This window comes from Salvelinus namaycush, chromosome 6 (genome assembly GCF_016432855.1).
Source record: "Salvelinus namaycush isolate Seneca chromosome 6, SaNama_1.0, whole genome shotgun sequence".
Taxonomy (NCBI): Eukaryota; Metazoa; Chordata; class Actinopteri; order Salmoniformes; family Salmonidae; genus Salvelinus; species Salvelinus namaycush.
The window spans coordinates 46,016,433-46,032,815 of NC_052312.1; the positions used below are offsets into that span (position 1 = coordinate 46,016,433).

Below are 16,383 nucleotides of genomic sequence, written 5' to 3' on the forward strand. Positions count from 1 at the left end.
GGGTGGTCCTGTCCAGAAAGAACAAGTGGAAGCCATCGGGTGGAGACCTAGCCCATAAGGCACATTGTACAGGTAAGCAATAAGGCAAACAACATCCATCTAGGAAGTAAAACAATTAAAGAACATAGACACTTTAGGTGAAGTGCTGACTAACAGAAGATAATCTATTCAAATACAAAACAAGTTGATAGTAATCTCTACTTGCTGTGGATCCACTCTACATGTCAAATCATGAGGAATAAATTCACAGTGAATAACAGATAACAGTTGATTGTTCCTGCAGAGTAAATACAGAATAATTGAGGTAATCAGGCACTTTATTTCCATTACATCGCTATTCTAACATTACTGTATTGATTTATTAGGAATGCACATTATTCAGGGCCTCATCAAAATACAGACTAGTGAACAGTGGTAATAACAATAAATATAGGCCATTTAGCAGATGCTTTTATCCAAATTGACTTACAGTCATGCGTGCATACATTTTACACACGGGTGGTCCCGGGAATCGAACCCACTATCAATTGCGTTGCAAGCGCCATCCAAAATTGTGCAAGTTGAAGAAAGTGTTCCACACATAAATAATATCATCAGACAGAGACAAACTGTTAATTCATGAAATACTTAAAAACAGAGCAGTGAAACTTGAAGTAAACTCAATTCAACGTCTATTCTACGTTGGTTCAACAGTGCGTGTCCAGTGGGAAGTGTTCTTCGCTCAATAAATAGCTTGGGACATCTGCATGCCATCTACATAACATTCGCAATTTGTTCCTTACAAACCCTAGACATCTTTCCATTGAGATGCAACAGGTACGTAATACAACAAGTGGAATGCCATACATCCAAATGGCCAAGCTCTGGAGATCATCGTCAAGATATTTAATCTCATGTTGTTCATTCAATAAGATCCTACAAAACGGGGGGGACAACAGAGGGAAATTATCAATATTTTCCACATTACGTCTTGTAAATGGATCATTGTTCATTTAAAACAATTGACGGGCCAACATGACCATAACGTTGCCCTTAAATGCACAAGTTCACACATATTTTGCCTTTTGCTATGCACCTAACATGCCCTAAAAATCCTGAGTGCCTTTAGCAACCATGCTAAAGCTAATAACACTCACATCATCTGAATCCACTTGGAAGACTGATGTTCCGTTGCTACTGGCGACACTCTCTGGGTCGGCGGCAATGGAGCAGTCGTCGTCCTGAAGCTGCAGGACAGAGAAGCGATACGTTGGCGCCCTGTAGGGGGCGGAGCAGAGCCACAAGGCATGTCAATATTTAGGACCAGAACGGAAGCAGGCATTTCAATGTGCACTTGTACCTGAGCAGTGTGTCTGTGTTTGTGTGTGTGTGTGTGTGTATGCGTGTGTACTTGCATGCTCGTGCGCATAAATGTGTATGTGGCTCACCTATTTCCATAAACCATTCTCCTTACAGTATAGACAGCAGCGGCAACAGCCACCAGAATGACAATCCCTAATCCAACACAAACTACGATCAACAGCATCTTCTCTCTCTGAAATACAGACATAGCATTATCATATTTCTGGTCATAATTTTCTAAACGCTATAAACTTTTATCATGTGACGCATTGCATCATCTAATATGTGGGGCTGTATTTTCTGATGCGGAAGTACCCAGAGGGTGTGTAGGCTTTTGTTCCAGCACACCGCTGACACAACTGATTCAACTCATCAACCAGTTATCAAGCCATTGATTGATTGAATCAGGTGTGTTAGTACTGGGCTGGAACAAAACCCAGCTCACAATGTGTGTCTCCCGAGAATGAAGAACACTGTTACATTATGCCCAGGTAAGTCACACCTTTCACACTGTGAGCAATAACAAAAGCACACACACGCTCAAAGGAGACCCACACAAGACCTCGCAGATGCACACGCACATGCACAGGTCACACTCACCGGGGTTTCAGAATATGGGCTGGCAGTGGGGGGCTGACTGGAGTTCCCACAGTGCCTGTTGACTGTTTCCTTTCTGCGCAGGGGAGTGAAACCTCCCTCACACTTATCACTGGGAACCTTACGGTACCTACACATGGAGACCACACAGTGAACTGTGTGTGTGTGTGTGTGTGTGTGTGTGTGTGTGTGTGTGTGTGTGTGTGTGTGTTTGGTTTGACTATCTTTCTGGGGACCACATTTCGCTGCTCCCCACAAGGATAAATGATATTTTAGGCTTAGGGGTTAAGTTTAGGGTTAGGGATACAATTAGGGTTAGGGGTCAGGAGTTAGGGTTAGGAGTTAAGGTTAGAGGTTAAGGTTAGGGTTAGATTAAGGGTTAGGGTCAGGAAAAATAGGATTTTCAATGGGAATCAATTGTTTGGTCCCCACAAGGATAATAAAACAAATGTGTATGTGTCATAATTACCCCGACGTCCTAAGCTCCTCCTCCTCTCCATTTAGACACACCTCCAGGGCGTGGTCTGCAGTGTCCAGTTGTCTCATGCACTCTGAGCTGTTCTCATGACGATAGTAACCATAGTCACTGTTGGAAAGGAGAGACACGTTAGGCCATTTCAACCACAGACACAGCATATGCCTTGTTGGCAATGTTATGTTTGGGTCTGCGTTGACTCTGTCTTTGCCTCAAAGGCACAATTAGAGAAAAAAATGCTTTTTTGACTAGAAATTAAGTAACAGATTGTGCCTTTAAATGGACAACTCTCAACTTCTGGTTTCCTGTATCTGAATGTATCCCTGACTAGAGGGAGAGAATGAAAACCAGGGTTGAATTTATTAGGGCACAACAAAGCACTTTTTTTCAACAGACAATGAAAACGAGTGTTTCCTAAATTCAGGTAGTCCCTTTCTGTTTCAGTTTGATTTCTTCTGGTTACTACTGAATACGACCCAGTAGTGTTACGGCCCTCCAGGACCATAACTGAATAGCCTTGTCAGTTTAGACTGGACCCCTGACAGTGTTTCTTACCATAAGTAGTCCTCTCTGGTGCAGGGGCAGGGGCTTTTCTGCCTGCTTACCACGTAGTCCCGTCCATTCCTGCAGACGGACAGCTTCCTCAGCCTCCTGAAGATCTCCTTGAAGCCCAAGACACACCCCTCTGTTGCCAAGTCCCCGCCCTCTCTGGCATGGGCCAACCACTGAACATAGTCCTGGTTACCACCTATGGGAAACCAACGTTAACCAATAGAGACTATTGAGACATGCCAATTTTAGTATATATTTATCGATATCAGTACGTTCAATTCCGTTCCTAGTGGTCCACAGGGGTTCACACCAAAGGTGGCTGGTGGGAGGATCTATAGGAGGGCGGACTCATTGTAATAGCTGGAATGGAATCAATGGAATGGTATCAAACACATCAAACATATGGAAACCACATATTTGACGACGCTCTTTGGGTATTCTCACAATAGAAAGCTAGCTACTGTTTCGTTCCTTGTGAAATGTCTGTTGTTGGTTAATTGATTATGATCCTTGGGGATATTACATTTGACAACAAACAAATGACTCACAGGGGGAATCTCAATCATCTTTCCTTGATTCCTCGTGACCACTCTCCTCACCTCCTTCTCAAAAAGCATTGGAGGAGAAGATCCAAGGTTCCTCCCCTCAGACATTCTCCTCCACTGAGTTTTGACAAAGAGACGAGTAGACACAGGACACAAAGAATCAAGAAAATACAATTGAGATTCACCCACACTCTCTGGTGAGGAGACTCTGGAAGTCAATGGTGACCACCACCCACATGGGCTGGTGGTCGTCCTCGGGCCGGTAGCCCCACACGCTGATGTTCATGGTCTTGGTGCCCGGCTCGGATGTCAGGCCAGCGAAGAAGATGGGCTGCTCTGTAAAGTTGTACACCTTCCAACACTGGCCCTCATCTGTGGAGAACCTGGGGTGATGCACAATGACATACAGGGTCGTTTTCATTCGTGCACAGTCACAAAACGCTTTGCAACGGAAAACTAAAACAAGCCTTTCTTATTGGACAAAGTTAAGGTTGTTTTCTTTCGTTTGGTGCCTAATGAATACGACCCTGTATAAACATCTGAATGTGAACGTGCAAGCACACACACGCATGAAGTACATAGAATTAAAACACACACATACAGAGTTACCGGATAGTGGACTGCTTAGACACATTCACAGCCACAACTTCATAGGGAGAGAAGAGCGAATAGACACACAAACACTCCATAGTCAAACACAGACACACACACATACACACACAACACTCAGAGGAGGTCGCTTGCATGCCATGGGTGGGGGTGTGAATAAAAAGCATCTTTCTTACACCCAATCTTTCTACATGCCACCGACTGTGTGTGTGTGTGCGTGTGGTGTTCAGTACTTGATGGTGTTGATTTGGCCGTCCATGGGGTGGGCCTCCACAGCCACGACGAGCCCCCCAGCGTCCAGGATGCTGTAGTGATGGGGCCCCCTCAGGGAACCCCTCCACTTGTACCCCCCGTCCTCTGACACGTACACGTCAGGCCGTGTTGACGAGATGGAGTCCCCCACACTGCCTGACCAGTCAAAGCGCAGAGGTCATAGAAAGGTCACACACATTCTGGGACAGCTAGAGGGTGGGGGATGTGTCCGAAAACATGTTCTATCTGTCAGTCATCCGGTCCCAAATTTCTCCCTACCCCTCCGTTTAGCCCTAACCCTCCAATGTTTTCTGACCTGAAGGGCCTGGATAGAGATAACCAGTGTAGTGGAGAAGCTTTCACCATACTGATCCCACATTACTGATCTGCAAACATTAAATGGTAAGGGAACGATTTGGGACCGGGCATATTGAGTGCACTATATATATATATAAACAGCTATTTTGTAGTGATGACCGAATTAATAGGGGGGGAATAATTTCCTGTGTAGTCCATTCAAGATTCCCTACAATGCAACATGTAGTGCACAACATCATGTACACTACAGTAATACAGAAGTATCACAATGCAACATGTAGTGCACAACATCCTGTACACTACGGTAATACAGAAGTATCACAATGCAACATGTAGTGCACAACATCCTGTACACTACGGTAATACAGAAGTATCACAATGCAACATGTAGTGCACAACATCATGTACACTACGGTAATACAGAAGTATCACAATGCAACATGTAGTGCACAACATCCTGTACACTACGGTAATACAGAAGTATCACAATGCAACATGTCTTTGATATGTATGATTGACAGTTTGGTTACCATGGGCGATGACAAGGCCAACGGCAGTGGGGTCAGAGAGAGGCAGCATGGGAGTGATGCCGTTGTAGCGACTGTGCTCACCGTGGATGTGCAAGTTACACTGTCACACACACACACACACAAGAATCCAGTGTTCACAATCATATAATAAGCATCAACATACTCAACACACTGAATTGTCAGAGGAGGGAATGAAGTTAGTTCTCACATCATTTCTTGAATCCTCACCACACTCAACATTCTGGGGCTTGTTGAGGAGTGTCCACTCTCCCCCTCGGTTAAATGAAATGACTGTCCGAATGCGGCCATCTGTCAAAAACAATACCCAGGAAAAAACGTAATTGTCAGATTTTTTTCCACTAAAGAATACATGCATTCACACTTCAATCAGCCAGTTGAAACCCCCCCTACAAACTACATGCATTTTATATTGGACAAGTTCAGGTATCAATCAAATGGATTCATAAAGCCCTTTTAACATCGGCAGTTGTCACTAAGATCTTAAACAGAAACCCAGCCTAAAACCCCAAAGAGCAAACAATGTAGATGTAGAAGCACGGTGGCTAGGAAAAACTCCTTAGAAGGGCTAGAACCTAGGAAGAAACATTTACATTTACATTTAAGTCATTTAGCAGACGCTCTTATCCAGAGCGACTTACAAATTGGAAAGTTCATACATATTCATCCTGGTCCCCCCGTGGGAATTGAACCCTGGTCCCCCCGTGGGAATTGAACCCACAACCCTGGCGTTGCAAGCGCCATGCTCTACCAACTGAGCCACACGGGACCACAGAAACCTAGAGAGGAACCAGGCTCTGAGGGGTGGCCAGTCCTCTTCTGGCTGTAACGAGTGTAGATTATACGAGTCCCTCCGCGTTTCGGACTGTTTATGTTCCTAAAGAATACGACCCAGATTATGTTGATGCGTAGCTGCGTACCCTCCTCCAGTACGTTGGTGAGGTACACTCCTCTCATGGAGGTGACGTTGGTGAAGTCGCTCTTCCCTTCCCCACCAAAGAGGTGGCGCTCTAGAGACTTAGAGTACAGGATGCCCCGGTCATCTGACGTGTACACCGTCCCAAAGTAGCTTTCCTCTGGAGAATAGAAGACAGTAGAGTATGGTACAATAGAATAGAAAGTCAATAGAATCAAACATTATAATATAGAAGGAATAGTAATTTATCATCTACTCTATCCCGACCCCATGAGACAACACACACACACGGATGGAAGAAATACAGTGTCTTCTGTAGGCTTGGGAACAAACCCAACTGTGCTGACACAGCCCTCTATGAGTCGGCATAGCGATAAGGGGCCGTAAACATCAATAAATGGTGTGAAGAAAACTCCTGACATCAAAGATGTAGAAACAACTTACGTCAGCACTTAGTGGTAAATAGTATGCATATGACATTCTGGCCTTAAAATCCCTTTGTACCATGTGTTGCTGTGTGTGTGTGTGTGTGTGTACCCTGATGCCCAGAGCTGTGTCAGCTGTTATTCTAGCCTATCAATGTGTCTGTCTACCTCTAACCTTCCCACACTCAGATAAAACCCCCTCCTTCTTATCTCCTCCATTCAGCTGAATGGCACAAACGCCTCGGACCTCCACCCATAGACACCTACAGCATGCACTGACGCAGAAGACACACACACAGCCTGTATGATCAGATTATTTGTCAGCAATACTGAGAACTTGTGAAACCAGTCTTTCCTCTTTCTCTCTAACAAACTCAAGCTTTTCCATTGCAGCAAACAGGGTAGTAGAACTAAGACAGACATATCAGGGTTAGAGTTAGTAGAACTGAGACAGACATATCAGGGTTAGTAGGACTGAGACAGACATATCAGGGTTAGTAGAACTGAGACAGACATATCAGGGGTAGTAGAACTAAGACAGACATATCAGTGTTAGAGTTAGTAGAATTGAGACAGACATATCAGGGTTAGAGTTAGTAGGACTGAGACAGACATATCAGGGTTAGTAGGACTGAGACAGACATATCAGGGTAAGTAGAACTAAGACAGACATATCAGGGTAAGTAGAACTAAGACAGACATATCAGGGTAAGTAGAACTAAGACAGACATATCAGGGTTAGTAGAACTGAGACAGACATATCAGGGTTAGTAGAACTGAGACAGACATATCAGGGTTAGTAGAACTGAGACAGACATATCAGGGTTAGTAGAACTGAGACAGACATATCAGGGTTAGTAGAACTGAGACAGACATATCAGGGTTAGTAGAACTGAGACAGACATATCAGGGTTAGTAGAACTGAGACAGACATGTCAGGGTTAGTAGAACTGAGACAGACATATCAGGGTTAGTAGGACTGAGACAGATATATCAGGGTTAGTAGAACTGAGACAGACATATCAGGGTTAGTAGGACTGAGACAGACATATCAGGGTTAGTAGAACTGAGACAGACATATCAGGGTTAGTAGAACTGAGACAGACATATCAGGGTTAGTAGGACTGAGACAGACATATCAGGGTTAGTAGGACTGAGACAGACATATCAGGGTTAGTAGAACTGAGACAGACATATCAGGGTTAGTAGGACTGAGACAGACATATCAGGGTTAGTAGGACTGAGACAGACATATCAGGGTTAGAGTTAGTAGAACTGAGACAGACATATCAGGGTTAGTAGGACTGAGACAGACATATCAGGGTTAGTAGAACTGAGACAGACATATCAGGGTTAGTAGGACTGAGACAGACATATCAGGGTTAGTAGGACTGAGACAGACATATCAGGGTTAGTAGAACTGAGACAGACATATCAGGGTTAGAGTTAGTAGAACTGAGACAGACATATCAGGGTTAGTAGAACTGAGACAGACATGTCAGGGTTAGTAGAACTGAGACAGACATATCAGGGTTAGAGTTAGTAGAACTGAGACAGACATATCAGGGTTAGTAGAACTGAGACAGACATATCAGGGTTAGTAGGACTGAGACAGACATATCAGGGTTAGAGTTAGTAGAACTGAGACAGACATATCAGGGTTAGTAGAACTGAGACAGACATATCAGGGTTAGAGTTAGTAGAACTGAGACAGACATATCAGGGTTAGTAGAACTGAGACAGACATATCAGGGTTAGTAGGACTGAGACAGACATATCAGGGTTAGAGTTAGTAGAACTGAGACAGACATATCAGGGTTAGTAGAACTGAGACAGACATATCAGGGTTAGTAGAACTGAGACAGACATATCAGGGTTAGTAGGACTGAGACAGACATATCAGGGTTAGTAGGACTGAGACAGACATATCAGGGTTAGTAGAACTGAGACAGACATATCAGGGTTAGAGTTAGTAGAACTGAGACAGACATATCAGGGTTAGTAGAACTGAGACAGACATGTCAGGGTTAGTAGAACTGAGACAGACATATCAGGGTTAGAAGAACTGAGACAGACATGTCAGGGTTAGTAGAACTGAGACAGACATATCAGGGTTAGTAGAACTGAGACAGACATATCAGGGTTAGTAGGACTGAGACAGACATATCAGGGTTAGTAGGACTGAGACAGACATATCAGGGTTAGAGTTAGTAGAACTGAGACAGACATATCAGGGTTAGTAGAACTGAGACAGACATATCAGGGTTAGTAGGACTGAGACAGACATATCAGGGTTAGAGTTAGTAGAACTGAGACAGACATATCAGGGTTAGTAGAACTGAGACAGACATATCAGGGTTAGAGTTAGTAGAACTGAGACAGACATATCAGGGTTAGTAGAACTGAGACAGACATATCAGGGTTAGTAGGACTGAGACAGACATATCAGGGTTAGAGTTAGTAGAACTGAGACAGACATATCAGGGTTAGTAGAACTGAGACAGACATATCAGGGTTAGTAGAACTGAGACAGACATATCAGGGTTAGTAGGACTGAGACAGACATATCAGGGTTAGTAGGACTGAGACAGACATATCAGGGTTAGTAGAACTGAGACAGACATATCAGGGTTAGAGTTAGTAGAACTGAGACAGACATATCAGGGTTAGTAGAACTGAGACAGACATGTCAGGGTTAGTAGAACTGAGACAGACATATCAGGGTTAGAAGAACTGAGACAGACATGTCAGGGTTAGTAGAACTGAGACAGACATATCAGGGTTAGTAGAACTGAGACAGACATATCAGGGTTAGTAGGACTGAGACAGACATATCAGGGTTAGTAGGACTGAGACAGACATATCAGGGTTAGAGTTAGTAGAACTGAGACAGACATATCAGGGTTAGTAGAACTGAGACAGACATATCAGGGTTAGTAGAACTGAGACAGACATATCAGGGTTAGTAGGACTGAGACAGACATATCAGGGTTAGTAGGACTGAGACAGATATATCAGGGTTAGTAGAACTGAGACAGACATATCAGGGTAAGTAGAACTGAGACAGACATATCAGGGTTAGTAGAACTGAGACAGACATATCAGGGTAAGTAGGCCTGAGACAGACATATCAGGGTAAGTAGAACTGAGACAGACATATCAGGGTTAGTAGGACTGAGACAGACATATCAGGGTAAGTAGAACTGAGACAGACATATCAGGTTTAGTAGGACTGAGACAGACATATCAGGGTTAGTAGGACTGAGACAGACATATCAGAGTTAGTAGAACTGAGACAGACATATCAGGGTTAGTAGAACTGAGACAGACATATCAGGGTTAGTAGAACTGAGACAGACATTTTAGGGTTAGTAGAACTGAGACAGACATATCAGGGTTAGTAGAGCTGAGACAGACATATCAGGGTTAGTAGAACTGAGACAGACATATCAGGGTTAGTAGGACTGAGACAGACATATCAGGGTTAGTAGGACTGAGACAGACATATCAGGGTTAGAGGAAGTAGAACTGAGACAGACATATCAGGGTTAGTAGAATTGAGACAGACATATCAGGGTTAGTAGAACTGAGACAGACATATCAGGGTTAGTAGGACTGAGACAGACATATCAGGGTTAGTAGGACTGAGACAGACATATCAGGGTTAGAGGAAGTAGAACTGAGACAGACATATCAGGGTTAGTAGAATTGAGACAGACATATCACGGTTAGTAGAACTGAGACAGACATATCAGGGTTAGTAGAACTGAGACAGACATATCAGGGTTAGTAGAACTGAGACAGACATATCAGGGTTAGTAGGACTGAGGGTTAGTAGACAGACATATCAGGGTTAGTAGGACTGAGACAGACATATCAGGGTTAGTAGGACTGAGACAGACATATCAGGGTTAGAGTTAGTAGAACTGAGACAGACATATCAGGGTTAGTAGGACTGAGACAGACATATCAGGGTTAGAGTTAGTAGAACTGAGACAGACATATCAGGGTTAGTAGAACTGAGACAGACATATCAGGGTTAGTCGGACTGAGACAGACATATCAGGGTAAGTAGAACTGAGACAGACATATCAGGGTTAGTAGAACTGAGACAGACATATCAGGGTTAGTAGAACTGAGACAGACATATCAGGGTTAGTAGAACTGAGACAGACATATCATGGTCAGTAGAACTGAGACAGACATATCAGGGTTAGTAGAACTGAGACAGACATATCAGGGTTAGTAGAACTGAGACAGACATATCAGGGTTAGTAGGACTGAGACAGACATATCAGGGTTAGTAGAACTGAGACAGACATGTCAGGGTTAGTAGAACTGAGACAGACATATCAGGGTTAGTAGAACTGAGACAGACATATCAGGGTTAGTAGAACTGAGACAGACATATCAGGGTTAGTAGAACTGAGACAGACATATCAGGGTTAGTAGAACTGAGACAGACATATCAGGGTTAGTAGAACTGAGACAGACATATCAGGGTTAGTAGAACACAGACATATCAGGGTTAGTAGAACTGAGACAGACATATCAGGGTTAGTAGGACTGAGACAGACATATCAGGGTTAGTAGGACTGAGACAGACATATCAGGGTTAGTAGGACTGAAACAGACATATCAGGGTTAGAGGAAGTAGAACTGAGACAGACATATCAGGGTTAGTAGAATTGAGACAGACATATCAGGGTTAGTAGAACTGAGACAGACATATCAGGGTTAGTAGGACTGAGACAGACATATCAGGGTTAGTAGGACTGAGACAGACATATCAGGGTTAGAGGAAGTAGAACTGAGACAGACATATCAGGGTTAATAGAATTGAGACAGACATATCACGGTTAGTAGAACTGAGACAGACATATCAGGGTTAGTAGAACTGAGACAGACATATCAGGGTTAGTAGGACTGAGACAGACATATCAGGGTTAGTAGGACTGAGACAGACATATCAGGGTTAGAGTTAGTAGAACTGAGACAGACATATCAGGGTTAGTAGGACTGAGACAGACATATCAGGGTTAGAGTTAGTAGAACTGAGACAGACATATCAGGGTTAGTAGAACTGAGACAGACATATCAGGGTTAGTCGGACTGAGACAGACATATCAGGGTTAGTAGAACTGAGACAGACATATCAGGGTAAGTAGAACTGAGACAGACATATCAGGGTTAGTAGAACTGAGACAGACATATCAGGGTTAGTAGAACTGAGACAGACATATCAGGGTTAGTAGAACTGAGACAGACATATCAGGGTTAGTAGAACTGAGACAGACATATCAGGGTTAGTAGAACTGAGACAGACATATCAGGGTTAGTAGAACTGAGACAGACATGTCAGGGTTAGTAGAACTGAGACAGACATATCAGGGTTAGTAGGACTGAGACAGATATATCAGGGTTAGTAGAACTGAGACAGACATATCAGGGTTAGTAGGACTGAGACAGACATATCAGGGTTAGTAGAACTGAGACAGACATATCAGGGTTAGTAGAACTGAGACAGACATATCAGGGTTAGTAGGACTTAGACAGACATATCAGGGTTAGTAGAACTGAGAAAGACATATCAGGGTTAGTAGAATTGGGACAGATATATCAGGGTTAGTAGAACTGAGACAGACATATCAGGGTTAGTAGGACTGAGACAGACATATCAGGGTTAGAGTTAGTAGAACTGAGACAGACATATCAGGGTTAGTAGGACTGAGACAGACATATCAGGGTTAGTAGGACTGAGACAGACATATCAGGGTTAGTAGAACTGAGACAGACATATCAGGGTTAGTAGGACTGAGACAGACATATCAGGGTTAGTAGGACTGAGACAGACATATCAGGGTTAGAGTTAGTAGAACTGAGACAGACATATCAGGGTTAGTAGGACTGAGACAGACATATCAGGGTTAGTAGGACTGAGACAGACATATCAGGGTTAGTAGGACTGAGACAGACATATCAGGGTTAGTAGGACTGAGACAGACATATCAGGGTTAGTAGGAACTGAGACAGACATATCAGGGTTAGTAGGACTGAGACAGACATATCAGGTTGTAGGACTGGACGACATAGGGTTAGTAGAACTGAGGACAGACATATCAGGTTAGGTTAGTACTGAGACAGACATAGGTTAGACAGACATATCAGGGTTAGAGTTAGTAGAACTGAGACAGACATATCAGGGTTAGTAGACTGAGACAGACATATCAGGGTTAGGTCGGACTGAGACAGACATATCAGGGTTAGTAGAACTGAGACAGACATATCAGGGTAAGTAGAACTGAGACAGACATATCAGGGTTAGTAGAACTGAGACAGACATATCAGGGTTAGTAGAACTGAGACAGACATATCAGGGTTAGTAGAACTGAGACAGACATATCAGGGTTAGTAGAACTGAGACAGACATAGTCAGGGTTAGTAGAACTGAGACAGACATATCAGGGTTAGAGTGAGTAGAACTGAGACAGACATAGCAGGGTTAGTAGAACTGAGACAGACATATCAGGGTTAGTAGACTGAGACAGACATATCAGGGTTAGTAGGACTGAGACAGACATATCAGGGTTAGAGTTAGTAGAACTGGAGACAGACATATCAGGGTTAGTAGGAACTGAGACAGACATATCAGGGTTAGAGTTAGTGAACTTGAGACAGACATATCAGGTTAGTAGAACTGAGAAAGACATATCAGGGTTAGTCGGACTGAGACAGACATATCAGGGTAGTAGAACTGAGACAAGACATATCAGGGTTAGTAGAACTGAGACAGACATATCAGGGTTAGTAGAACTGAGACAGACATATCGGGTTAGTAGAACTGAGACAGACATATCATGGTCAGTAGAACTGAGACAGACATATCAGGGTTAGTAGAACTGAGACAGACATATCAGGGTTTAGTAGAACTGAGACAGACATATCAGGGTTGTAGGACTGGACAGACATAATTATGGTTAGTAGAACTGAGACAGACATGTCAGGGTTAGTAGGAACTGAGACAGACATATCAGGGTTAGTAGAAACTGAGACAGACATATCAGGGTTAGTAGACTGAGACAGACATATCAGGTTAGTAGAACTGAGACAGACATATCAGGGTTAGTAAACTGAGACAGACATATCAGGGTTAGGACAGACATATCAGGGTAGTAGGACTGAGACAGACATATCAGGTTAGTAGAACTGAGACAACATGTCAGGGTTAGTAGAACTGAGACAGACATATCAGGGTTAGTAGAACTGAGACAGACATATCAGGGTTAGTAGAACTGAGACAGGACATATCAGGGTTAGAGAACTGAGACAGACATATCAGGGTTAGTAGAACTGAGACAGACATATCAGGGTTAGTAGAACTGAGACAGACATATCAGGGTTAGTAGGACTGAGACAGACATATCAGGGTTAGTAGACTGAGACAGACATATCGGGTTAGAGTTAGTAGAACTGAGACAGACATATCAGGGTTAGTAGGACTGAGACAGACATATCAGGGTAGAGTTAGTAGAAACTGAGACAGACATATCAGGGTTAGTAGAACTGAGACAGACATATCAGGGTTAGTAGAACTGAGACAGACATATCAGGGTTAGTAGGACTGAGACAGACATATCAGGGTTAGTAGGACTGTATCCTAATGGAAGGGTGTGGTATTGTGTTAACGTATAATAATATATATCTAATGGATGGGTGTGGTATTGTGTTAATGTTTAATAATACATATCTAAGTGAAGGGTGTGGTATTGTGTTAACGTTTAATAATACATATCTAAGTGAAGGGTGTGGTATTGTGTTAACGTTTAATAATACATATCTAATGGAAGGGTGTGGTATTGTGTTAACGTATAATAATATATATCTAATGGATGGGTGTGGTATTGTGTTAATATTTAATAATACATATCTAATGGAAGGGTGTGGTATTGTGTTAACATATAATAATACATATCTAATGGAAGGGTGTGGTATTGTGTTAACGTTTAATAATACATATCTAATGGAAGGGTGTGGTATTGTGTTAATGTATAATAATACATATCTAATGGACGGGTTTGGTATTGTGTTAATGTTAATAATACATATCTAATGGAAGGGTGTGGATTTGTGTTAATGTTAATAATACATATTAATGGAAGGGTGTGGTATTGTGTTATGTTTAATAATACATATCTAATGGAGGGTGTGGTATTGTGTTAACGTTTAATAATACATATCTAATGGAAGGGTGTGGCGTTGTGTTAATGTTTAATAATACATATCTAATGGAAGGGTGTGGTATTGTGTTAACGTTTAATAATACATATCTAATGGACAGGTGTGGTATTGTGTTAACGTTTAATAATACATATCTAATGGAAGGGTGTGGCATTGTGTTAAGTTTAATATACATATTAAGGAAGGGTGTGGTATTGTGTTAACGTTTAATAATACATATCTAATGAGGGTGGGTGTATTGTGTTAATGTTTAATCATACATATCTAATGGAAGGGTGTGGTATTGTGTTAACGTTTAATAATACATATCTAATGGATGGGTGTGGTATTGTGTTAATGTTTAATCATACATATCTAATTGAAGGGTGTGGTATTGTGTTAATGTTTAATAATACATATCTAATGGAAGGGTGTGGTATTGTGTTAACATTTAATAATACTTATCTAATGGAAGGGTGTGGTATTTTGTTAACGTTTAATAATACATATCAATGGAAGGGTGTGGTATTGTGTTAACGTATAATAATACATATTAATGGATGGGTGTGGTATGGTGTTAATGTTAATAATACATATCTAATGGAAGAGTGTGGTATTGTGTTAAGTTTAAAATACATATCTAATGGACAGGTGTGGTATTGTGTTAACGTTTATAATACATATCTAATGGAAGGGTGTGGCATTGTGTTATGTTTAATAATACATATCTAATGGAAGGGTGTGGTATTGTGTTAACGTTTAATAATACATATCTAATGGACAGGTGTGGTATTGTGTTAACGTTTAATAATACATTACTATGGAAGGGTGTGGTATTGTGTTAAACATTTAATAAACTTATCTAATGGAAGGGTGTGGTATTTGTTAACGTTTAATAATACATATCAAATGGAAGGGTGTGGTATTGTGTTAAGTTATAATAATACATATCTAATGGAGGGTGTGGTATTGTGTTAATGTTTAATAAATATCTAATGGAAGGGTGTGGTATTGTGTTAACGTTTAATAAACATATCTAATGGAAGGGTGTTGGTATTGTGTTAACGTTAATAATACATATCTAATGGAAGGGTGTGGCGTATTGTGTTAATTTTAATAATACATATCTAATGGAAGGGTGTGGTATTGTGTTAACGTTTATAATACATATCTAATGGATGGTGTGGTATTGTGTTAATGTTTAATCATACATATCTAATGGAAGGGTGTGGTTGTGTTCATGTTTAAATCATATCTAAGTGAAGGGTGTGGTATTGTGTTAACATTTAATAATACATATCTAATGGAAGGGTGTGGTATTGTGTTAACGTTAATAATACATATCTAAGGAAGGGTGTGGTATTGTGTTAACGTTATAATACAATCTAATGGAAGGTGTGTGGCGTTGTGTTAATGTTTAATAATACATATCTAATTGGAAGGGTGTGGTATTGTGTTAACGTTTAATAATACATATCTAATGGACAGGTGTGGTATTGTGTTAACGTTTAATAATACATATCTAATGGAAGGGTGTGGATTGTGTTAATGTTTTAATAACTTACAATCTTAATGGAGGGTGTGTGGT

The 16,383-nt window shown here is 41.8% G+C and overlaps 1 protein-coding gene across 1 annotated transcript in view; it reads right to left on the reverse strand.

The window, feature by feature from the left end:
• Positions 1-1,782: 1,782 nt before the first annotated feature.
• Positions 1,783-16,383, reverse strand: part of LOC120049152 (sortilin-like) — an 18,928-nt gene continuing 4,327 nt past the window's right edge. Inside the window, exons 2-10 of the mRNA XM_038995381.1 lie at positions 6,158-6,313; positions 5,428-5,528; positions 5,220-5,319; positions 4,353-4,527; positions 3,700-3,893; positions 2,969-3,161; positions 2,408-2,524; positions 1,942-2,068; positions 1,783-1,851 (exon numbers count right to left, since the gene is read on the reverse strand). Coding sequence (XP_038851309.1) covers positions 1,783-1,851; positions 1,942-2,068; positions 2,408-2,524; positions 2,969-3,161; positions 3,700-3,893; positions 4,353-4,527; positions 5,220-5,319; positions 5,428-5,528; positions 6,158-6,313 — 1,232 coding nt within the window. The remainder of the gene's footprint in view (positions 1,852-1,941; positions 2,069-2,407; positions 2,525-2,968; positions 3,162-3,699; positions 3,894-4,352; positions 4,528-5,219; positions 5,320-5,427; positions 5,529-6,157; positions 6,314-16,383) is intronic.